Source organism: Aulonocara stuartgranti (assembly GCF_965226115.1).
Source record: "Aulonocara stuartgranti genome assembly, chromosome: 2".
Classification (NCBI taxonomy): Eukaryota; Metazoa; Chordata; class Actinopteri; order Cichliformes; family Cichlidae; genus Aulonocara; species Aulonocara stuartgranti.
Genome location: NC_138940.1, coordinates 31,505,908 through 31,529,680, shown reverse-complemented (window position 1 = coordinate 31,529,680; position 23,773 = coordinate 31,505,908). Strand labels below are relative to the sequence as shown.

At 40.8% G+C, this 23,773-nt stretch overlaps 3 protein-coding genes across 15 annotated transcripts in view; all 3 read right to left on the bottom strand.

The window, feature by feature from the left end:
* Positions 1-23,773, bottom strand: part of LOC309713847 (protocadherin alpha-C2-like) — a 199,247-nt gene that overhangs the window by 77,048 nt on the left and 98,426 nt on the right. Inside the window, exon 1 of one of the 13 annotated variants that reach the window (XM_082545721.1) lies at positions 14,489-16,983. The exons of 9 other annotated variants lie outside the window; for them this stretch is intronic. In XM_082545721.1, the coding sequence (XP_082401847.1) occupies positions 14,489-16,867 (2,379 nt within the window). In that variant the 5' untranslated portion in view covers positions 16,868-16,983. Of the gene's footprint in view, positions 1-928; positions 3,421-8,023; positions 10,518-11,147; positions 13,657-14,488; positions 16,984-23,773 lie in introns of those variants that run through there. 3 more of the 13 variants (XM_082545735.1, XM_082545739.1, XM_082545741.1) reach the window with 3 other exon arrangements.
* LOC309715804 (protocadherin alpha-10-like) lies at positions 17,730-20,291 on the bottom strand (the record flags this gene model as incomplete). The annotated part of the gene is made up of 1 exon (XM_082549244.1): positions 17,730-20,291. The coding sequence occupies exon 1, from the start codon at positions 20,163-20,165 to the stop codon at positions 17,730-17,732; it is 2,436 nt and encodes an 811-aa protein (XP_082405370.1). The 5' UTR covers positions 20,166-20,291.
* On the bottom strand, positions 21,121-23,625 carry LOC309715801 (protocadherin alpha-3-like; the record flags this gene model as incomplete). Its single annotated transcript, XM_082549235.1, has 1 exon — positions 21,121-23,625. The coding sequence occupies exon 1, from the start codon at positions 23,521-23,523 to the stop codon at positions 21,121-21,123; it is 2,403 nt and encodes an 800-aa protein (XP_082405361.1). The 5' UTR covers positions 23,524-23,625.

The window sequence follows — 23,773 nt, the reverse complement described above, 5'->3', positions numbered from 1 at the left end:
GTTCTTAATCGAGTCACTCACACCTTCTTTCTTTATATTGTGAGATCCTAATAGTACAGTATAATGTAATCGCCACATATTTCAGAACCATGGAGAGAGTATCATTATGTTGATGCAGGCACTCCTTATTTGTTTGACCTTATACCAAGGGACACGCCGTTAAAAGACTTTCAGAACCGAGCCTTGGTTATTTCTAAACAAATTACAAATGATAACATAAACAGGCTTCATAAGTCAACAAATAGACATAGTTGAAAATGTGATTTCTGTTGTTATGCTTTCAACCTTTTTAACTTCTAGCCACAGCTTTAATCCAAGAAAAAATATATTATTGTATATTAATTTAATTTAAAAGTGAATGGATAACAAGTATATTTACAAACAAAAGTTTATATCAAGGCTGCTTGAAAAACAAAACAAAACAACACAAAACCTGACTCTAAGTTTTGTTAAATGGAAGTGCTTATTTTAAATCTTGATCATTTATATTCAGGTATACAGTGAGTTTAGTTACTGTTTGATACATTTCACTTTTCTGTGATTTGTTTCAAAATGACTGGTGATTGTTGGCAAAATTATCATGTCAAAGGCCAGATGTTCTAAAGACTGCAAAAAGAGCCCAGGGGAAATGTCAGCGAACAGTCCCTTACAGACCATTTGAATGACAACAAGCTAAAAGTTATTTGTTTTCTCCAGAAACCCTCAAAATATATTGTATAGCTCATATCTAAGCTTTTACCGTAAAGATTTCTACAGTAACACTTTTTTTTACCCTTTGACATAAAACACAGATACAAAAACTATGAAATATGAATACACTATAAAATTAATAAATGGAAAATTAACTAAATTTTTGATCAAAACATGAAGTAGAAATTTTTTATTTTATGTTACAGCTCACCTTACATTATCTAAGGTTCAGCCTTACCTTTTCTTTGGTAGGTAAAGTCTGAGTTCTGGTAAAAGTGTCTCCTTCGTTAATACTGATCAGTTCTCCATCTACAGGTGGAAACGGAGCGGGGAAAACCACTACGTCACTCTTGAGTGTGTCTGAGCTGAAACACACGTCATACTGCTGAGTAGCTTTAGAGTAAGACCAGCTTCCATCAGGGTGGGTGGTGATCATGGGGGCGCTGTACCTGCTGAAAGTGCCGTCTGTCCTGTGGCATCTGACTGCTATTAAAGTGATGAGGCTGAGCAGAAAGATGACGGACACCGACACAATGGTGATCAGTAGATACAGGTTCAAATCCGAGAAGCTGTCCTCCTTTACAGGCACATGTCTGAACTGAGTCTGGATTTCAGCCGTGCTTTCAACCACCACCACATCAATAGACATTGTAGCTGACAGGGAGGGTTCTCCGTTATCAGAGACCAAGACCACCAAGGGGTGAGTTTTGAGGTCATTGTCACTCATTCTCCTCTTAGTCCTGATCTCCCCGGTGCTGGTTCCGATCCTGAACAAGTTGTTTCCTTTGGGCTCAGACAGGTGATAAGAAAGCAGCGCATTGTATCCAGAGTCTGCGTCTACAGCCCTGATCTTTGCCACAAAGTATCCCGCTTCAGCAGAATAGGGGATGCTCTCACTGTTTACAGAGCTGTCCTCAGAATATGGTGCGAGAATCGTGGGACTGTTGTCATTTTCATCCAGGATAAAAATGTTGACAGTCACGTTGCTGCTGAGCGGAGGAACACCAGAGTCTGTGGCCTGAACTTTAAATTGGAAAGTTTTTAACTCCTCATAGTTAAAAGACTGAAGGCTGATTATATCACCAGTCTCTGAGTTGATGTTTAATAATGTAGATAGTGGCACTGAGTCACTGTTGCTTTGTAAAAAAGAGTAACTCACCTGACTATTTCGATCAATATCTGCATCAACTGCTGTCACTGTTTTAATAACTGCTCCTACTGGACTGTTTTCTTTCACGTAGATGTTGATCACACTTTCTGAAAACTGAGGTTTGTTGTCATTTACATCTGACACATGAACAGTTATAACACTTGTGTTGGAGAGTGGTGGGCTGCCCTCATCAGTAGCAGTGATGCTGATGTTGTACTGAGGTGCAGTCTCTCGGTCAAGAGGACTGTCCACAACTAATGAATATGAATTCTTATAATTTGACTCCAATTTAAAAGGAACATTATTAGAAATTTTACATGTCACCATCCCATTTTTACCTCCATCTTTATCAAATACTGAAACAAGAGCAATGGCTGTGTCAACTGATGCGTCCTCTTTAACAGTGTTCAACAGTGATGTGACTGAAATTTCAGGTGCGTTGTCATTAACGTCTAATACTTCAACCAGTAATTTAGCATGTGAACTCATGGGAAAAACTGCGCTGTCAAAGGCTTGCACTCGAAGTTCAAAAGCATTATTTTCTTCAAAATCAATATTCCTTGTACTCGTTACAGTTCCTGTTTGTTTGTCTATAGAAAACAAATTAGTTTTTTTCCCCTGACTGACTTCACTGAATAAATAAATCACCTTTCCATTCTGTCCTTCATCTAAATCAGTCGCATTCAGTGTAATTATTGATGTGCCTATTTTAACATTTTCGTAGACTCTGGCTTTATACAACCTTTGGCTGAAAATCGGAGGATTGTCATTAATATCTAACACATTGATTATTATAGTCATGCTTCCGGATTTAGCAGGTGTTCCTCCATCGATGGCAGTCAGTGCGAGCTTAATCACAGACTGTTTTTCTCTGTCTAAAACTGTCTGAAGCACCAACTCAGGAGTTACACCTTCTTCTTTATGTGTAGTCAATGAAAAATATTCATTTTGACTCAGCTTGTAGGTATTTACGGAATTTTTCCCACTGTCCGCATCGTTAGCTTGATGCAGAGGAAATTTTGCCCCTACTGCCGTGTTCTCAGTTACGTTGATTACCTGCGACGTGCGTTCAAATGAAGGGGAATTATCGTTGACATCTAATATTAACAGTTCAATACGGTACAGTTTCAGAGGGTTATTAATAACAGCTTCTACACTGAGTGAGCATTTGGGCTCATCACCGCAAAGCTCCTCTCGATCTATTCTCTCGTTAACATAGAGGGCTCCAGTTTTTAGATTTACCTCGAAATATTTCTTCTTTGATCCAGCAACGATCTGACACATGCGGGGCTCCAAATCCTGGATACTAATGCTCAAATCTTTCGCGACATTTCCGACAACAGTCCCCAGATTCACCTCCTCTGAGACGGAGTAAGAGAGCTGCCCAGAAACCGTTTCAGAGTAACAATCCAGCAGCACGAAGACGAGATATATCCACACACAGCTCGATCTGCTCGGTCCAGTCATAATTATGTTCAACAAGAAAAAGCATAAAAATTGACACGGTGTGTAACGGCATAAACAGAAAAAAATCAATAGGTCTATGGCAGAATATCAGCGTTTCTCGTACCGTTCTCTTTCGCCCTCTGATTCTCTTTGTCTGAATTGCCTGATAAACATAATCGTCATTTGAATCTGGGAGGAGCCCCGAGGCATTCAAAGAGGAAGCTTAAATGGAAAAGTCTGCAATGTCCCCGTGTGGACATTTGCGAGAACTACCCACATTATCAAACGTCTTAATACACTTGACCCTCATAAACGAACAGTCAAATATTAACCCCAGTGTAAGACGTTGCCATCATGATTATATATGCCATTCTGGTATTCTGTGTTTTTATGAATACTATTTCTATTGGAAGCTAACTTAGAAGTAAAGGTAAAAAATGAACCGTCTTATTGCGATTAAGGAGATTTTAAAAAACAAACAAACAAACAACAAAAAAAATTAAAGAGGGATATTAATTAATCATCCGAACACTTTTTTTCTATATTCTTTTCCTAATTTGAATGTTTCTGTGTTTATTAGAGCATCATCACAGCTACATTGTGAGTGATTTTCACGTTACAAAACCAGTTTAATTTAGACATAAAAATGGAGAAAGCCCACATTAGCATATTCTCCCTTTTAAAAATGACACAAACAAAAACGTTGCATTTTTATACACATTCAGTATTCGTTAATATTTTCTCTATATTTTCTTTAATTAAATCAAATAACTGAATTTTTTTTTATTCAAAATGCTCAATTGAATATGTAAATCACAACTCAACCTTGAAGAGCAATGATAACCTTTAGTACACTGCACAAGATATGTGTCAATTTATCAGTCAAAGTACACACATATCCTAAGATCTTCAAGAAAAAAAGAAAAAGGAAAAAACACAGGACCACAAATGGTGAACTACACGTTGAAATATCTAACAGATAGACAGCTGTGATTTAGATGAGAACTCATCATCAAATACACAGCATCTGACATTTCTTGTTTAAATCACTAGATACACCACGGCTAAGATAAGAAAAAAAAAGGACCATTGAAACTGTAATGACGAGCAATGACAATGTCCAAGTATTTAAAAATTTCATGGACTCACCTTTTCTTTGTTAGGTAAAGTCTGAGTCATGGTAAAAGTGTCTCCTCCGTTAATACTGATCAGTTCTGCATCTACAGGTGGAAACGGGGCGGGGAAGACCACCACGTCACTCTTGAGTGTGTCTGAGCTGAAACACACATCATACTGCTGAGTAGCTTTAGAGTAAGACCAGCTCCCGTCAGGGTGGGTGGTGATCATGGGGGCGCTGTACCTGCTGAAAGTGCCGTCTGTCCTGTGGCATCTGACTGCTATTAAAGTGATGAGGCTGAGCAGAAAGATGACGGACACCGACACAATGGCGATCAGCAGGTACAGGTTCAAATCCGAGAAGCTGTCCTCCTTTACAGGCACATGTCTGAACTGAGTCTGGATTTCAGCCGTGCTTTCAACCACCACCACATCAACAGACACAGTAGCTGACAGGGAGGGTTCTCCGTTATCAGAGACCAAGACCACCAAGGGGTGAGTTTTGAGGTCATTGTCACTCATTCTCCTCTTAGTCCTGATCTCCCCGGTGCTGGTTCCAATCCTGAACAAGTTGTTTCCTTTGGGCTCAGACAGGTGATAAGAAAGCAGTGCATTGTATCCAGAGTCTGCATCTACAGCCCTGATCTTTGCCACAAAGTATCCCGCTTCGGCAGAATAGGGGATGTTCTCACTGTTAACGGAGCCGTCCTCAGAATATGGCGTGAGAATCGTGGGACTGTTGTCATTTTCATCCAGGATTAAAACGTTGACAGTGACGTTACTGCTGAGCGGAGGAACACCAGAGTCTGTGGCCTGAACTTTAAAGTTGAAACTTTTTAACTCCTCATAGTTAAAAGACTGCAGGCTGATTATATCACCAGTCTCTGAGTTAATGTTTAATAATGTAGATAGTGGCACTGAGTCACTGCTGCTTTGTAAAAAGGAATAGCTCACCTGACTATTTCGATCAATATCTGCATCAACTGCTGTCACTGTTTTAATAACTGCTCCTACTGGACTGTTTTCTTTCACGTAGATGTTGATCACACTTTCTGAAAACTGAGGTTTGTTGTCATTTACATCTGACACATGAACAGTTATAACACTCGTGTTGGAGAGAGGTGGGCTGCCCTCATCAATAGCAGTGATGCTGATGTTGTACTGAGGTGCAGTCTCTCGGTCAAGAGGACCGTCCACAACTAATGAATATGAATTCTTATAATTTGACTCCAATTTAAAAGGAACATTATTAGAAATTTTACATGTCACCATCCCATTTTTACCTCCATCTTTATCAAATACTGAAACAAGAGCAATGGCTGTGTCAACTGATGCGTCCTCTTTAACAGTGTTCAACAGTGATGTGACTGAAATTTCAGGTGCATTGTCATTAACGTCTAATACTTCAACCAGTAATTTAGCATGCGAACTCATAGGCGAGGAAGCTCCATCACTGGCTTGTACTTGAAGTTCAAAAGCATTATTTTCTTCAAAATCAATATTCCTTTTGCTCGTTACAGTCCCTGTTTGTTCATTTATAGAAAACACATCTATTGGTTTCCCACGACCAACTTTGCTGAATAAATAAATCACCTTTCCATTCTGTCCTTCATCTAAATCAGTCGCATTCAGTGTTATTATTGATGTGCCTATTTTAACATTTTCGTAGACTCTGGCTTTATACAACCTTTGGCTGAAAATCGGAGGATTGTCATTAATATCTAACACATTGATTATTATCGTCATACTTCCGGATTTAGCAGGTGTTCCTCCATCGATGGCAGCCAGTGTGAGCTTAATCATAGACTGTTTTTCTCTGTCCAAAACTCTCTGTAGCACCAACTCAGGAGTTACACCCTCTTCTTTATGTGTAGTCAATGAAAAATGTTCATTTTGACTCAGCTTGTAGGTATTTACAGAATTTTTTCCCACATCTGCATCGTGTGCTTGATGCAGAGGAAATTTCATTCCTTCCGCTGTGCTCTCAGAAATGTCGATTTCTTGTGACGTGCTTTCAAATGAAGGGGAATTATCATTCACATCTAAAATAATAATTTCAATACGATACAGTTTCAGAGGGTTATTAATAACAGCTTCTACACTGAGTGAGCATTTGGGCTCATCACCGCAAAGCTCCTCTCGATCTATTCTCTCGTTAACATAGAGAGCTCCAGATTTTAGATTTACCTCGAAATATTTCCTCTTTGATCCAGCAACGATCTGAAACATGCGGGGCTCCAAATCCTGGACATTGATGCTCAGATCTTTTGCGACATTTCCGACAACAGTCCCCAGATTCACCTCCTCTGAGACGGAGTAAGAGAGCTGCCCAGAAACCGTTTCAGAGTAACAACCCAGCAGCACGAAGACGAGATATATCCACACACAGCTCGATCTGCCGGATCCAGTCATAATTACATTCAACAAGAAAAGGTGTAAAATAGTCACGGCGTTTATCATGAAACAATCAAACCTCAGAAAAAACCAAAGGCGCCCACGTTTATTCTGGCATATTTCCTATAAACATAATCAGTGTTCATTCCCGTTCTCGTTCGCCCTCTAAATCTCTTTGTCTGAATCGCCTGAGAGACATCATCATCCTCTGAATCTGGGAGGAGCACCGAGACCCTACAGAGAGAATTTAAATGTGATGGTCTACAATGTCCCCGTGTGGACAATCGGAAGGACTGCACTCAACTTCCAGCATGTCATTACACTTCAGTTCTACAGCAGTTTAGATGCCAGTCCTACTGCTTTTACGCTGAAACATTCACCACATTCACCAACATTGTGACCGCATGTCATTCCACTCATTTTTCAGGAAGGTGTTTTCACACTAAAGCTAACTAAAGAAAACTGCTGAGCGATTTTCCTGCACTAAAGAGCTTTGAAATTCGAAGACAATTTCCGACACAAAAAAAATCGATAAACGTTTTTTTTTTTCGTTTTTCGGGGTTCATCAGATCAGTCTTTTTTCACGTCTATGGAGTCCTATCACACACAAAGTCCAGGGATACTGAATATAAAAATTGCGATTTAATCTGAAAATACTCTACATGAATGCAAAAAAGCACATCTGCCTCATTATTTGCTGATTGAAAAATTAATTAATTAACATGTATTCCACACGTTTCTGGGAGTAACATGTATGATTTCTCGATGCTCCTTACCGTTCTCAGTTAGAACGTCACTCTGGCTACACAAAAAAATTTTAAATTTAAATTTAAATTGGATTTAAAAATCCAATGTAAGACATTAAAAGTCGAGTTTTATTCTACTGTGCTACGTTGAAGACTACCGTGTTCCAAACCCCACAAGACAGTTGGATGCACCAAATCCCCAAGTGTTCTGAAATTTGCAAGGAAAAAAATATGATCCAGCATGCACCACTTATTTAGATGGGAAAAGCATCACAAGAAACCAGAGCTAGTTACAGTTTATTCCAAGGTACTACACTCGTAGTATTTCTGTATTTAAGTCAAATTGCAGTTTTTTTTCCCCTACTTGGGCAGGATAGACCAAACATTAGATAGCTTAAGAAAACTTTATCCATTGACCGTTAATTTACACCCATCACACAAGATGCGCAATTAGAAATACTTAATTCATCCATATGCTTACCTTTTCTTTGTTAGGTAAAGTCTGAGTCCTGGTAAAAGTGTCTCCTTCGTTAATACTGATCAGTTCTGCATCTACAGGTGGAAACGGGGCGGGGAAGACCACTACGTCACTCTTGAGTGTGTCTGAACTGAAACACACGTCATACTGCTGAGTAGCTTTAGAGTAAGACCAGCTCCCGTCAGGGTGGGTGGTGATCATGGGGGCGCTGTACCTGCTGAAAGTGCCGTCTGTCCTGTGGCATCTGACTGCTATTAAAGTGATGAGGCTGAGCAGAAAGATGACGGACACCGACACAATGGCAATCAGCAGATACAGGTTCAAATCCGAGAAGCTGTCCTCCTTTACAGGCACATGTCTGAACTGAGTCTGGATTTCAGCCGTGCTTTCAACCACCACCACATCAACAGACACAGTAGCTGACAGGGAGGGTTCTCCGTTATCAGAGACCAAGACCACCAAGGGGTGAGTTTTGAGGTCATTGTCACTCATTCTCCTCTTAGTCCTGATCTCCCCGGTGCTGGTTCCGATCCTGAACAGGTTGTTTCCTTTGGGCTCAGACAGGTGATAAGAGAGCAGCGCATTGTATCCAGAGTCTGCGTCTACAGCCCTGATCTTTGCCACAAAGTATCCCGCTTCAGCAGAATAGGGGATGCTCTCACTGTTAACGGAGCCATGCTCAGAATATGGCGCGAGAATCGTTGGACTGTTGTCATTTTCATCCAGGATTAAAACGTTAACAGTGACGTTACTGCTGAGCGGAGGAACACCAGAGTCTGTGGCCTGAACTTTAAACTGGAACGTCTTTAACTCCTCATAGTTAAAAGACTGCAGGCTGATTATATCCCCAGTCTCTGAGTTGATGTTTAATAATGTAGACAGTGCGACTGAGTTAATTTTGCTTTCCATAAAACTGTAAGTCACTTCACCATTTTTGTTCATATCTGCATCAAAGGCGGTTACCGTTTTAAGAATTGTCCCCACGTGGCAGTTTTCTTTAACATAAATGTTAAGTATCGATGACGAGAACTGAGGCGCGTTATCATTAACATCAGAAACTTGAATAGGGACAATAATCGTGTTTGAGAGCGGGGGACTACCGCCATCGCTTGCTATTATGGTGACGTCGTAGCTAGAGACCCTCTCTCGGTCTAAGGGGGCAACCACTATCAATGAGTAATAATTTTTATAGTTTGCTTCCAATTTAAAGGGAGCATCTTCATCTACAGTACAATGCACTTCACCGTTCTTACCGCCATCTTTGTCTACCACTGAAACAAGTGCAACAGCGGTGCCTGCTTTTGCATCTTCCTTCACAGTATTCAGTAGTGACGTCACAAAAATCTCAGGCGCATTGTCGTTTAGGTCCAACACGTCAACCAGCACCTTACAATGAGCGGACATCGGAGGTTGGCCTTTATCACTGGCCTGTGCACGAATCTCAAAGACTGGGTGTTCCTCAAAATCCACATTTCCTTCCACCGTCAGTGTGCCCGTGTTCGGATCGATTTTAAAAATCTGCAGCACGTGGTCCTGCTCCTTTGTGCTAAGTGTATATATGATTTCTTTGTTTGTTCCTTCATCTGCATCTGTAGCATTTAAAGTCAGGACTGTAGTGCCTATCGGTACGTTTTCAAACACACGCACTTTATACAGCGACTTTGCAAACACTGGTGTGTTATCATTAATGTCTAAAACATTAATCATAATATCTGATGTTCCAGACTTCGGTGGACTTCCATCATCTAAGGCTGTTAACGTGAGCTTAATCAGAGGTTCCTTTTCTCTGTCTAAGACTTTCTGTAACATTAGCTCAGTCGAAATACTCTCACCTGATTTGCTTATTGCTAATGAAAAATGTTCATTCGAGCTCAGCCTGTATGTGTTGATGCCGTTCTTTCCAACATCTGCATCGTAGGCCTGCAGTAGGGGGAATTTTATCCCGGGTAATGTGCTTTCGGGAATGTCTATATTCTGTGATTTTGCAATGAAATGCGGAAAATTGTCATTGACATCAAGAATATTAATCTCTATACGGTACAGCATTAAAGGTTCATTTATCACAGCCTCGACAGTTACGGCACATCTCACAGCTTTCCCGCAGAGCTTCTCTCTGTCTATTCTCTCATTCACGTAGAGGACTCCAGTCTTCGTATTTACCTCGAAATATTTTCTTTTAGATCCTCCAACAATCCTGAACATACGGGTCTCCAAATCCGGTATGTTTAAATGTAAATCCTTGGCAATATTTCCAACAACTGTTCCCGAGTTTACCTCCTCTGAGACGGAGTAAGAGAGCTGCCCAGACGCTTCATTACAACAATAATCCAGTATCAGAAGTATTAAGTATATCAACGAAAAGCAGTTGCGACACGATAAAGGCATAATTCCGTTCAGCACAACACGGCATACATTCGAATTTGAAATTCCTATAAAAAATTCGAACAAATGTAGTACATATACCACCAATTTTCAGACCAGACGGGTGGCTGTCGCAATGTACCCACACCTACTACTCTCTTTGTTACAACACCGTGTGGACTGTCTCTGGGAGGAGCGTTAAACACAAAACGGAAGCTGTCGTGTTACGGTCTATACCGTCTCCTTGTGGTGACTGTGATTATCCACACCTACTGGCTCATGAAAAAGAACAAAATTGATATAATTTTTCTTTCTGTGATACAAAGATAGTTAAGAGTGCATTACAGCTTACAAAGAGACAACCCAGAGAAAGCCCAGATGCTCAATCAATGAGATGATCGCGAAACTAAACTAGTTGTCGTTTCAGGACCACGGAGAGCACCGTTTGACTTTTCATCTGGATGGAAGAGACTATAGGCTGTGTAGTTAAAGGAAAGTAGCTAAAGTATGATGAATAGTAAAGTATAAAATCAGACAAAAATAATGGAGCAAAGGTATAATATTTCGCACATTTCTGTTGCACAAATGAATTTAAAGGTACAGAATTTCTAACAACAGTGATTAAAAAAATAATGAAACAGTCAAGACCACTCCTAAGTCAGTTGTTAAATATTTTCTGTTAAAAACAGTAACTGAAAAGCATCACGCTATGGAAACTGATGCAATCAGGACCAAGAAAAGGGATCTGTAGATTTTATGGACTCACCTTATCTTTGTTAGGTAAAGTCTGAGTCCTGGTAAAAGTGTCTCCTCCGTTAATACTGATCAGTTCTCCATCTACAGGTGGAAACGAGGCGGGGAAAACTACTACGTCACTCTTGAGCGTGTCTGAGCTGAAACACACGTCATACTGCTGAGTAGCTTTAGAGTAAGACCAGCTCCCGTCAGGGTGGGTGGTGATCATGGGGGCGCTGTACCTGCTGAAAGTGCCGTCTGTCCTATGGCATCTGACTGCTATTAAAGTGATGAGGCTGAGCAGAAAGATGACGGACACCGACACAATGGCGATCAGCAGATACAGGTTCAAATCCGAGAAGCTGTCCTCCTTTACAGGCACATGTCTGAACGGAGTCTGGATTTCAGCCGTGCTTTCAACCACCACCACATCAACAGACACAGTAGCTGACAGGGAGGGTTCTCCGTTATCAGAGACCAAGACCACCAAGGGGTGAGTTTTGAGGTCATTGTCACTCATTCTCCTCCTAGTCCTGATCTCCCCGGTGCTGGTTCCGATCCTGAACAGGTTGTTTCCTTTGGGCTCAGACAGGTGATAAGAAAGCAGCGCATTGTATCCAGAGTCTGCGTCTACAGCCCTGATCTTTGCTACAAAGTATCCCGCTTCAGCAGAATAGGGGATGTTCTCACTGTTAACGGAGCCGTGCTCAGAATATGGCGTGAGAATCGTGGGACTGTTGTCATTTTCATCCAGGATTAAAACGTTAACAGTCACGTTGCTGCTGAGTGGAGGAACACCAGAGTCTGTGGCCTGAACTTCAAACTGGAACGTTTTTAACTCCTCATAGTTAAAAGACTGCAGGCTGATTATATCTCCAGTCTTAGAGTTTACATTTACCATTGTCGAGATTGGCAAGGAGTTACTTTTACTCTCAACAATGGAATAGGTTACCTGTCCATTTTGATCAATATCTACATCCAGTGCAGATACTCGTTGCAGAGTAGCTCCCAGTGGACTGTTTTCTTTTAAATATACATTGAACACAGTGTCTGAAAACTTAGGGGGGTTGTCATTGACATCTGAAACATAAACATTAAAATCCTTCGTACTTGTGAGAGCTGGGATTCCATCGTCTTTAGCTGTGATAGTGATATTATATTGAGAATGACTCTCTCTGTCTAGCTGACCATCTACTACCAAGGAGTAGTAATTTTTATAATTCGTTTGTAACTTAAAGGGGCTTTCACTTTTAATATCACAGTGGACTATTCCGTTTTTACCCCCATCTCTGTCCACAACTGACACAAGTGCAATAGCAGTACCTATTTTTGCATCCTCTTTTACAGTGTTACTGAGGGTGGTTACAGAAATTTCAGGGCTATTGTCATTTAAATCCACTACTTCTATTAATACTTTGCACTGTGCTGTCATTTGAGGAGAGCCTTTATCAGAAGCTTGCACGCGGATTTCAAAAGCCGGGTGCTCTTCAAAGTCAATCTTCCCCTTGACTGTCAATAATCCCGTGTGCTCATCAATTTGAAATATATTGAGAACATGGTCTTGGTCCTTGCTGCTTAGTGAATATGAAATTTCCCCGTTTGGCCCTTCATCACTGTCCGTCGCCGTCACAGTTATCACTGATGTGCCTGGCGGCGTGTTTTCAGTGACACTTGTTTTATACAGTGGTTTGGTAAATATTGGGACGTTATCATTATTGTCTAAGATATTGATTATTAACTGTGAGGTTCCGGATTTCGGTGGTGTTCCGCCGTCTACAGCAGTCAGCGTGAGTCTTATTACTGGTTGTTTTTCTCGGTCTAAAGGTTTCTGGAGGACTAGTTCAGCAGATACGCTCTCTCCTTTATTCACTGCCAATGAAAAGTGTTCATTTGCACTTAATTTGTACATACTGATGCCATTTTTCCCCACATCGGCATCAAAGGCTGACAATACAAAAAATTTAGTCCCGGGTAATGTGCTTTCTGCTATTTCAATACTTTGCGAGTCAGTACTGAAAGCTGGATAATTATCATTAACATCTAGAATATTTATTTCTAAGCGATATAGCTTGAGTGGGGCATTTATCACAGCCTCCACGCTCTGTGTGCATTTCATGGCCTTTCCACAGAGCTCCTCTCTGTCTATCCTATCACTGACAAAGAGAACGCCCGTCTTTAGATTTACCTCGAAATATTTTCTCTTTGATCCGCTAACGATCTGAAACATGCGAGGCTCCAGCTCATGGACATCTAGGTTTAGATCCTTGGCTATGTTTCCTACAGAAGTCCCTCGATTCACCTCTTCTGATATCGAGTACGAGAGCTGCCCGGACGCCGTTTCCGAATAAAAATCCAGCAGGACAAAAAACAAGTATATCACCGCAGGACTTGTGTTAATTGAAGCCATAATCCAAAATGACATCAAACCAACTTTAAACGGGTCCCGTTTATGCCAAATATTGACAGGAAATGTTATCAATTTTCTTCTGCTTCATCCTCAGCGCAGATCATGCTCGAGCCTTTCTCCGTGCTTCTGTTTCTTTGTGTCACAGCCCAACAAGACATCATTACGTTATCAATCTGGGAGGGGCCTCGGGACTTATGTCTCTGATTTATGGTCTACACCGCCCTCTTATGGCTCTATACACCAATTACAACAGAAACCAAGGGAAAATAAAATAAATATCATCAGTCCAGTTTTACAGAACCAGAAAACATCTGGTTGATTTGTTAGGAAAATAAAACACTGTTTATATTGTTAGTGTGTAACACTGTCTTATTTATTTGTTTTAATTTTAGAATATATTTGTTTGTTTTTCGCTTGTTTCAGCCTTTAACTGAAATATACCACCTAAGGCGTGAAACCCATTGCGGGGTGTCAAAAACGGCGTATTCACAAAATGTCGCTGTGTTTTAGGTATATGCAAAGGGTATATTGAAAGAAATTGTAAGGACACAAGCAAAATCTGAGTTATTACAACATCGAGTGAAATGACTGTCAAAGAGCAACAAGGCAACGATGAACGAAAAAATAAACGCAAACAAGAAGGAAACGAACCCTAAAACAATAATGAACTACGCAAATATATATGAAACAATCTGAAAGGAAAATCAAATAAATATTCTCACTTGCAGTGATTATATTAATTTTAAACAAAACCACCAAAAGCTCCTTATCCGCATACTGGCTTCTCTTCTGCGGCATTTAAACAGCGAGTATTTAAATGGAAAAGACTGGCTTAAAGCTGCGGACAGTTGCAAAGGGTAAACTTTGAAAGCAGGAGAAATTAACCACATGTAGACGAGTTCAGTGTAAGATGACGCGCTTCTTTTATGTAAAATTGTAAGCTGTTATAAACACTGTGTTCTTACCTTTTCTTTGTTAGGCAAAGTCTGAGTCCTGGTAAAAGTGTCTCCTTCGTTAATACTGATAAGTTCGTCATCTACAGGTGGAAACGGGGCGGGGAAGACAACTACGTCACTCTTGAGCGTGTCTGAGCTGAAACACACGTCATACTGCTGAGTAGCTTTAGAGTAAGACCAGCTCCCGTCAGGGTGGGTGGTGATCATGGGGGCGCTGTACCTGCTGAAAGTACCGTCTGTCCTGTGACATCTGACTGCTATTAAAGTGATGAGGCTGAGCAGAAAGATGACGGACACCGACACAATGGCGATCAGCAGATACAGGTTCAAATCCGAGAAGCTGTCCTCCTTTACAGGCACATGTCTGAACGGAGTCTGGATTTCAGCCGTGCTTTCAACCACCACCACATCAATAGACACAGTAGCTGACAGGGAGGGTTCTCCGTTATCAGAGACCAAGACCACCAAGGGGTGAGTTTTGAGGTCATTGTCACTCAATCTCCTCTTAGTCCTGATCTCCCCGGTGCTGGTTCCAATCCTGAACAAGTTGTTTCCTTTGGGCTCAGACAGGTGATAAGAAAGCAGCGCATTGTATCCAGAGTCTGCGTCTACAGCCCTGATCTTTGCCACAAAGTATCCCGCTTCAGCAGAATAGGGGATGCTCTCACTGTTAACGGAGCCATGCTCAGAATATGGCGTGAGAATCGTGGGACTGTTGTCATTTTCATCCAGGATTAAAACGTTAACAGTCACGTTGCTGCTGAGTGGAGGAACACCAGAGTCTGTGGCCTGAACTTTAAATTGGAATGTTTTTAACTCCTCATAGTTAAAAGACTGAAGACTGATTATATCACCAGTCTCTGAGTTGATGTTTAATAGTGTAGATAGTGGCACTGAGTCACTGCTGCTTTGTAAAAAGGAATAGCTCACCTGACTATTTCGATCAATGTCTGCATCAGTTGCAGTCAGAGTTTTAATAACTGCTCCTACTGGACTGTTTTCTTTCACGTAGATGTTGATCACACTTTCTGAAAACTGAGGTTTGTTGTCATTTACATCTGACACATGAACAGTTATAACACTTGTGTTGGAGAGTGGTGGGCTGCCCTCATCAGTAGCAGTGATGCTGATGTTGTACTGAGGTGCAGTCTCTCGGTCAAGAGGACTGTCCACAACTAATGAATATGAATTCTTATAATTTGACTCCAATTTAAAAGGAACATTATTAGAAATTTTACATATCACCATCCCATTTTTCCCTCCATCTTTATCAAATACTGAAACAAGAGCAATGGCTGTGCCAAGTGATGCGTCCTCTTTAACAGTGTTCAACAGTGATGTGACTGAAATTTCAGGTGCGTTGTCATTAACGTCTAATACTTCAATCAGTAATTTAGCATGCGAACTCATAGGCGAGGAAGCTCCATCACTGGCTTTTACTCGAAGTTCAAAAGCATTATTTTCTTCAAAGTCAATATTCCTTTTATTTGTTACAGTCCCTGTTTGTTCATCTATAGAAAACACATCTGTTTGTTTTCCTTCGTCTATTTCCATAAAATAATACGATATTTGCCCATTTTTTCCATCATCTAAATCAGTCGCATTTAGTGTGATTATTGATGTGCCAATATTCACATTCTCATGTATGCTGACTTTATACAGCATTTGACTAAATACAGGAGGATTATCATTAATGTCTAAGACATTTACTATAATGGTCATACTTCCAGATTTAGGAGGTGTTCCACCATCAATTGCAATTAGTATGAGTTTGATCACAGATTGTTTTTCTCTGTCTAAAACTTTCTGAAGCACCAATTCGACTGTTATGCTACCCCCTTTAAGTGTATTTAGAGAGAAATGTTCATTTTGACTCAGTTTGTAGGCATTTATAGAGTTTTTTCCAACGTCTCCATCGTGAGCTCGTTTCAGCAGAAATTTTGTTCCTACCGCTGTGTTCTCGGTAATATTAATTGTCTGGGATGTGCTGAGAAATGAGGGTGAATTGTCATTCACATCCAAAACATTTATTTCTATACGGTACAGTTTCAGTGGATTATTAATAACAGCTTCTGCAATTAGTGAACATTTGGCGTCATTACCACAAAGCTCCTCTCGATCTATTCTCTCGTTAACATAGAGAGCTCCAGTTTTTAGATTTACCTCGAAATATTTTTTCTTCGATCCAGCAACGATCTGAAACATGCGGGGCTCCAAATCCTGGACATTGATGTTCAGATCTTTCGCGACATTTCCGACAACAGTCCCCAGATTCACCTCCTCTGAGACGGAGAAAGAGAGCTGCCCACAAACCGTTTCCCAATAACAATCCAGCAGCACGAATAACAGATTAATCCACAGAAAGCTTCTTCTATACGGTAAAAGCATATTTACACAGCAGGCGAAGGCACAATACTCCAGATAATATGTTACAGCAACCAATAAATGGAAATGAATGTATAATTATTCCAAAGCAATCTTCTCTATCTTCTCAAATAAAGACCACCGTTCGTTCTCTTCCGAGCTCTCTTTGTAACAAAGCACACAAATGCATCATTTGCTGAACGTAGGATGGGAGGGGCCCGAAGTCATCGACCAGAACGTCTAAATGTGACGGTCTGTACCGTCCCTACGTGGTCACTTGCTCTAACTACATTACACGTCAGCAAAACCAGCGGACAATGGTGCACTGTATATTCCTAGTGTTTAAAAAGAGTAGTATAAATCACTAGATTAAAGGTTAGAAATAATAGTTCATCAGTTAAACGGATGATTACAATTAACATTTTATTATGGAAAGATGTTAAGGTATGTGATATTTTAAATGCTACATTTAAAAAATAATCGGGCAAATACACTTGTTTGTTTAAAGTGAAAGAGAGAAGCGAGCACAAATGTTAAATATATAGGGGTATGTTTAAAAACGTTATCGATGTTGTGATACGTTGTTTAACGTCTACTAAATATGTCAAAACACATCCTTAACCGTGCACGTGAACCCGACAAGGACACATACGTTGAGCACCACGGAGAGCGACAAATGCGTGATAATGCGAAACTGCCATGAAAAATTCACGTTACAACAGAAAAGAGAACAACAACACAGAGTTGGAGAAGATCCTGTCGTGCTGTAAACTAAGCAACAGTAATTTCTTCGCATTTGTATTATTTTAGTCACAGCTAAGAAGTGTGTAAATGTATTGCTAAAGATGATAAAAACTACGAGATGAAGATAAATTACATTAGGCTTTTAAGATTTCCAAACGAAGAAGTGCAGCAGTGAATACGAAATGTAATACTTCCTTACCTTCTCTTTGTTAGGCAAAGTCTGAGTCCTGGTAAAAGTGTCTCCTTCGTTAATACTGATAAGTTCTCCATCTACAGGTGGAAACGGGGCGGGGAAAACTACTACGTCACTCTTGAGTGTGTCTGAGCTGAAACACACGTCATACTGCTGAGTAGCTTTAGAGTAAGACCAGCTCCCATCAGGGTGGGTGGTGATCATGGGGGCGCTGTACCTGCTGAAAGTTCCGTCTGTCCTGTGGCATCTGACTGCTATTAAAGTGATGAGGCTGAGCAGGAAGATGACGGACACAGACACAATGGCGATCAGCAGATACACGTTCAAATCCGAGAAGCTGTCCTCCTTTACAGGCACATGTCTGAACGGAGTCTGGATTTCAGCCGTGCTTTCAACCACCACCACATCAACCGACACAGTAGCTGACAGGGAGGGTTCTCCGTTATCAGAGACCAAGACCACCAAGGGGTGAGTTTTGAGGTCATTGTCACTCAATCTCCTCTTAGTCCTGATCTCCCCGGTGCTGGTTCCGATCCTGAACAGGTTGTTTCCTTTGGGCTCAGACAGGTGATAAGAAAGCAGCGCATTGTATCCAGAGTCTGCGTCTACAGCCCTGATCTTTGCCACAAAGTATCCCGCTTCAGCAGAATAGGGGATGTTCTCACTGTTTACAGAGCCGTGCTCAGAGTATGGCGCGAGAATCGTAGGACTGTTGTCATTTTCATCCAGAATTAAAACGTTGACAGTGACGTTGCTGCTGAGCGGAGGAACACCAGAGTCTGTGGCCTGAACTTTAAACTGGAACGTTTTTAACTCCTCATAGTTAAAAGACTGCAGGCTGATTATATCTCCAGTCTCTGAGTTGATGTTTAATAATGTAGAAAACGGCACTGAGTCACTGCTGCTTTGTAAAAAGGAATAACTCACCTGACTATTTTGATCAATGTCTGCATCAACTGCTGTCACTGTTTTAATAACTGCTCCTACTGGACTGTTTTCTTTCACGTAGATGTTGATCACACTTTCTGAAAACTGAGGTTTGTTGTCATTTACATCTGACACATGAACAGTTATAACACTCGTGCTGGAGAGAGGTGGGCTGCCCTCATCAGTAGCAGTGATGCTGATGTTGTACTGAGGTGCAGTCTCTCGGTCAAGAGGACCGTCTACAACTAATGAATATGAATTCTTATAATTTGACTCCAATTTAAAAGGAACATTATTGGAAATTTTACATGTCACCATCCCATTTTTACCTCCATCTTTATCAAATACTGAAACAAGAGCAATGGCTGTTTCAACTGATGCATCCTCTTTAACAGTGTTCAATAACGATGTGACTGAAATTTCAGGTGGGTTGTCATTAACATCTAAAACCTCAATCAGTAATTTGGCATGTGACGTGAGAGGGGAAGAGGCTCCATCACTGGCTTGTACTCGAAGTTCAAAAGCATTACTTTCTTCATAGTCAATATTCCTTTTATTCGTTACAGTTCCTGTTTTCTCATCTATAACAAATGAATTAGTTTGTTTCCCCTGACCAACTTCACTAAATGAATATATCACTTTTCCATTTTGTCCTTCATCTAAATCAGTCGCATTTAATGTAATTATTGATGTGCCTATTTTAACATTTTCGTAGACTCTAGCTTTATACAACCTTTGGCTGAAAACGGGAGGATTGTCATTAACGTCCAGTACATTAACTATTATTGTCATGCTTCCGGATTTAGCAGGTGTTCCCCCATCGATGACAGTCAGTGTGAGCGTAATCACAGACTGTTTTTCCCTGTCTAAAACTTTCTGAAGCACCATCTCAGGAGTTACACCCTGAACTTTGTGTGCATCAAGAGAGAAATGTTCATTTTGACTCAGCCTGTAGGTGTTTACAGTGTTTTTACCCACGTCAGCATCGTGAGCTTGATGCAGAGGAAATTTTGCTCCCGCCGCTGTGCTCTCAGTAATGTTCATTGATTGCAACGTACTCTCAAATAAAGGAGAATTATCATTTACATCTAAAATCGTAATTTCCATACGGTACAGTTTCAGTGGATTATTAATAACAGCTTCTACACTGAGTGAGCATTTGGCGTCATTACCACAAAGCTCTTCTCGATCTATTCTCCCGTTAACATAGAGGGCTCCAGTTTTTAGATTTACCTCGAAATATTTCCTCTTTGATCCAGTAACGATTTGAAACATGCGGGGCTCCAAATCCTGGACATTGATGTTCAGATCTTTCGCGACATTTCCGACAACAGTCCCCAGATTCACCTCCTCTGAGACGGAGTAAGAGAGCTGCCCAGAAACCGTTTCAGAGTAACAATCCAGCAGCACGAAGACGAGATATATCCATATACAGCTCGATTTGCCCAGTATATTCATTCTTACATTCACCGGGAAGCGGATTAATTCAAACCCGTATATTACATTAACAAATTCAAACAATTAAACAGAGTAAGACATGAGAGTGATGCTTTTTGACTCATCTCCCATGAATCAGAAAATGGTTGTCGCCGTTCTCTTTCGCCCTCCGATTCTCTTTGTCTGAATTGCAGAAAAATACACTCTGGGAGGAGTCCGAGACACCAAAGACGAAATTCAAATCTGATGGTCTACAATGTCCCCGTGTGGACATTTTCCAGAAGTGCATTCAATATCAGGAAATTAAGTGTCCTTAATTATCTAGCTAAACAGTTGTGTGCTTTGAGGAACAACAACCATGACGTGCTGCCATTCTGGCATTATTCTGAATACTGTTATCATTCAGGGTTTTTTTTAAATTCATACATTTATAAAACAATTATGAATGAACTCTCATAGACATATACTAATATATGATACCTTCAGCATTATTCAGACAATAAAAATATTTACAATAGAAAACTGAGAAATTAACAGAACCAAGCCATGTAAAAAGAGGTTTTTTTTCAGAATTGTTTTGAATATACATTGCTGCAACCTGTTAAGGTTAACAAAGCCAGGATATGAATACTCGAACACATGTTTAGCGAGACATTATTTAAAGTACAGTATAACTGCCCAGCATGTTGGCATCGTGCATAATCGTCCGTTCAGTACCATGAAGAACAACGTTTAGGGTATGATTCAAAATCTGCACATCTTTTGCTAGAAGTAAATACCACAAACTATGAGCATGCGTAAAAGAAGCCTAACAAAATATATCCAAGTGATTTATTTTATTAGTTAACTTGAACTGGATTTATCCCCATTTTTTTCGTGGCAATTAAGTTCTTTTAATTTAATTCGGGTGAACCCCTATTGATTCATACTCTGTTCTCGACCGTGGTTTTGCACAATAAATAACATTCCAGGATATTTAAGACCAATATGCGCTTACCTTCTCTTTGTTAGGTAAAGTTTGAGTCCTGGTAAAAGTGTCTCCTTCGTTAATACTGATCAGTTCTCCATCTACAGGTGGAAACGGGGCGGGGAAGACCACCACATCACTCTTGAGCGTGTCTGAGCTGAAACACACGTCATACTGCTGAGTAGCTTTAGAGTAAGACCAGCTCCCATCAGGGTGGGTGGTGATCATGGGGGCGCTGTACCTGCTGAAAGTGCCGTCTGTCCTGTGGCATCTGACTGCTATTAAAGTGATGAGGCTGAGCAGAAAGATGACGGACACCGACACAATGGCGATCAGCAGATACAGGTTCAAATCCGAGAAGCTGTCCTCCTTTACAGGCACATGTCTGAACTGAGTCTGGATTTCAGCCATGCTTTCAACCACCACCACATCAATAGACACAGTAGCTGACAGGGAGGGTTCTCCGTTATCAGAGACCAAGACCACCAAGGGGTGAGTTTTGAGGTCATTGTCACTCATTCTCCTCTTAGTCCTGATCTCCCCGGTGCTGGTTCCGATCCTGAACAAGTTGTTTCCTTTGGGCTCAGACAGGTGATAAGAAAGTAGCGCGTTGTATCCAGAGTCTGTGTCTACAGCCCTGATCTTTGCCACAAAGTATCCCGCTTCAGCAGAATAGGGGATGCTCTCACTGTTAACGGAGCCATGCTCAGAATATGGCGCGAGAATCGTGGGACTGTTGTCATTTTCATCCAGGATTAAAACGTTGACAGTGACGTTGCTGCTGAGCGGAGGAACACCAGAGTCTGTGGCCTGAACTTTAAACTGGAATGTTTTTAACTCCTCGTAGTTAAAAGACTGCAGGCTGATTATATCTCCTGTCTCTGAGTTGATGTTAATCATTGTAGGAAACGGTAGTGAGTCACTGCTGCTTTTTAAAAAAGAATAGCTCACTTGACCATTTTTATCGACATCAGCATCAGTTGCAGTCAGAGTTTTAATGACTGCTCCTACTGGACTGTTTTCTTTAACATAAATATTAAGTATCGGATCAGAGAAGCGAGGCGAGTTGTCATTGACATCAGAAACGTGAACACTAATTATGCTGGTGCTGGAGAGAGGAGGAACTCCTTCATCAGTTGCTATTATAGTAACATTGTACTCGTCTGTAGTTTCTCTGTCAAGCGGACCAGTAACCACTAAAGAGTAATAATTTCTATAGTTTGTGTCCAGTTTAAATGGAGTCTTATTTGCAATCACAGCTTTCACTGCCCCGTTATTCCCACCATCTTTATCCAAAACCGAGACAAGCGCAATGGCTGCACCTACTTCCGCGTCCTCTTTCACTGTATTTAGTAGTGACGTTACCGTGATCTCAGGAGCGTTGTCATTTAGATCCAGCACTTCTACCAACACTTTGCAATGAGCAGACATCGGAGGCTGACCCTTGTCACTTGCCTCCGCATGGATCTCAAATGCACGATTTTTTTCATAATCGACTTTACCCTTAACTGAAATCACTCCCGTTTTTGAATTAATTTCAAATAAATCTAAAATATGATCTTGACCTTTTTTTCTCAAAGAATATTCAATTTCACTGTTGGAACCCTCATCTGTGTCTGTTGCATTCAGCGTAATCACTGTCGACCCACTGGACAAGTTTTCAGGAATTTTAATTTTGTACAAAGACTTACTGAACACGGGATGGTTGTCATTAGTATCCATCACGGAAATGATAATAAGCGATGTCCCTGACTTGGGTGGGTTTCCTCCGTCTACTGCAGTCAGCGTGAGTTTTATAACAGAATCCTGCTCTCTGTCTAACGATTTCTGCAGTACTAACTCAGCAGACACGCTGTCTTCTCCTTTATGAATATCTAATGTAAAATAGTCGTTATTACTAAGTTTATATGTATTAACACCGTTTTTACCGACATCCAAATCTGATGCCTCTATCAGTCCAAATTTGACTCCCGGTAAAGTATTTTCTGGAACATCAAGTGACTGCAGCTTCTCAGAGAAAACTGGTGCGTTGTCGTTTATATCTTTTATATTTATCTCTAAGCGATAAAGCTTCAGCGGGACGTTGATCACCGCCTCTACATTGACAGTACATTTTGAAGCCCTTCCACAAAGCTCCTCGCGGTCGATTCTTTCGCTGACATAAAGAACACCAGTTTTTAAATTCACATCGAAATACTTCTTCTGTGATCCACTAACAATCTGAAACCTACGAGACTCTAAATCCTGTACATTGAGATTTAGATCTTTGGCAATATTTCCAACAGATGTCCCAGTATTTTCCTCCTCCGATACAGAGTACGAGAGCTGTCCAGACACCGCTTCCCAGCAATAATTCAGCAGCACGGCCACAGAATAAGCCCGCAAAATATCTGTTTTTGTTGGGAATTGCATGATTAAATCCACCGAAATCAGGCACACTTTGTGTCCACCAGCAACCGTCAGATATCCGCAAACAAAGGCAATCACAACAAGTCAGCCTGATAGATTTTTCGCCCTTTCTCTCTCGCTCTGCGCCTCTTTGTTACAAAGCCCAGAGAAAGATCATCCTCTGTTTCTGGGTGGAGTCTTATGCCTTTAGAAATAACATCTAGATGTCATGGTCTTCAGTGCCACCATCTGGTAATGTAAAATAACTGCATTT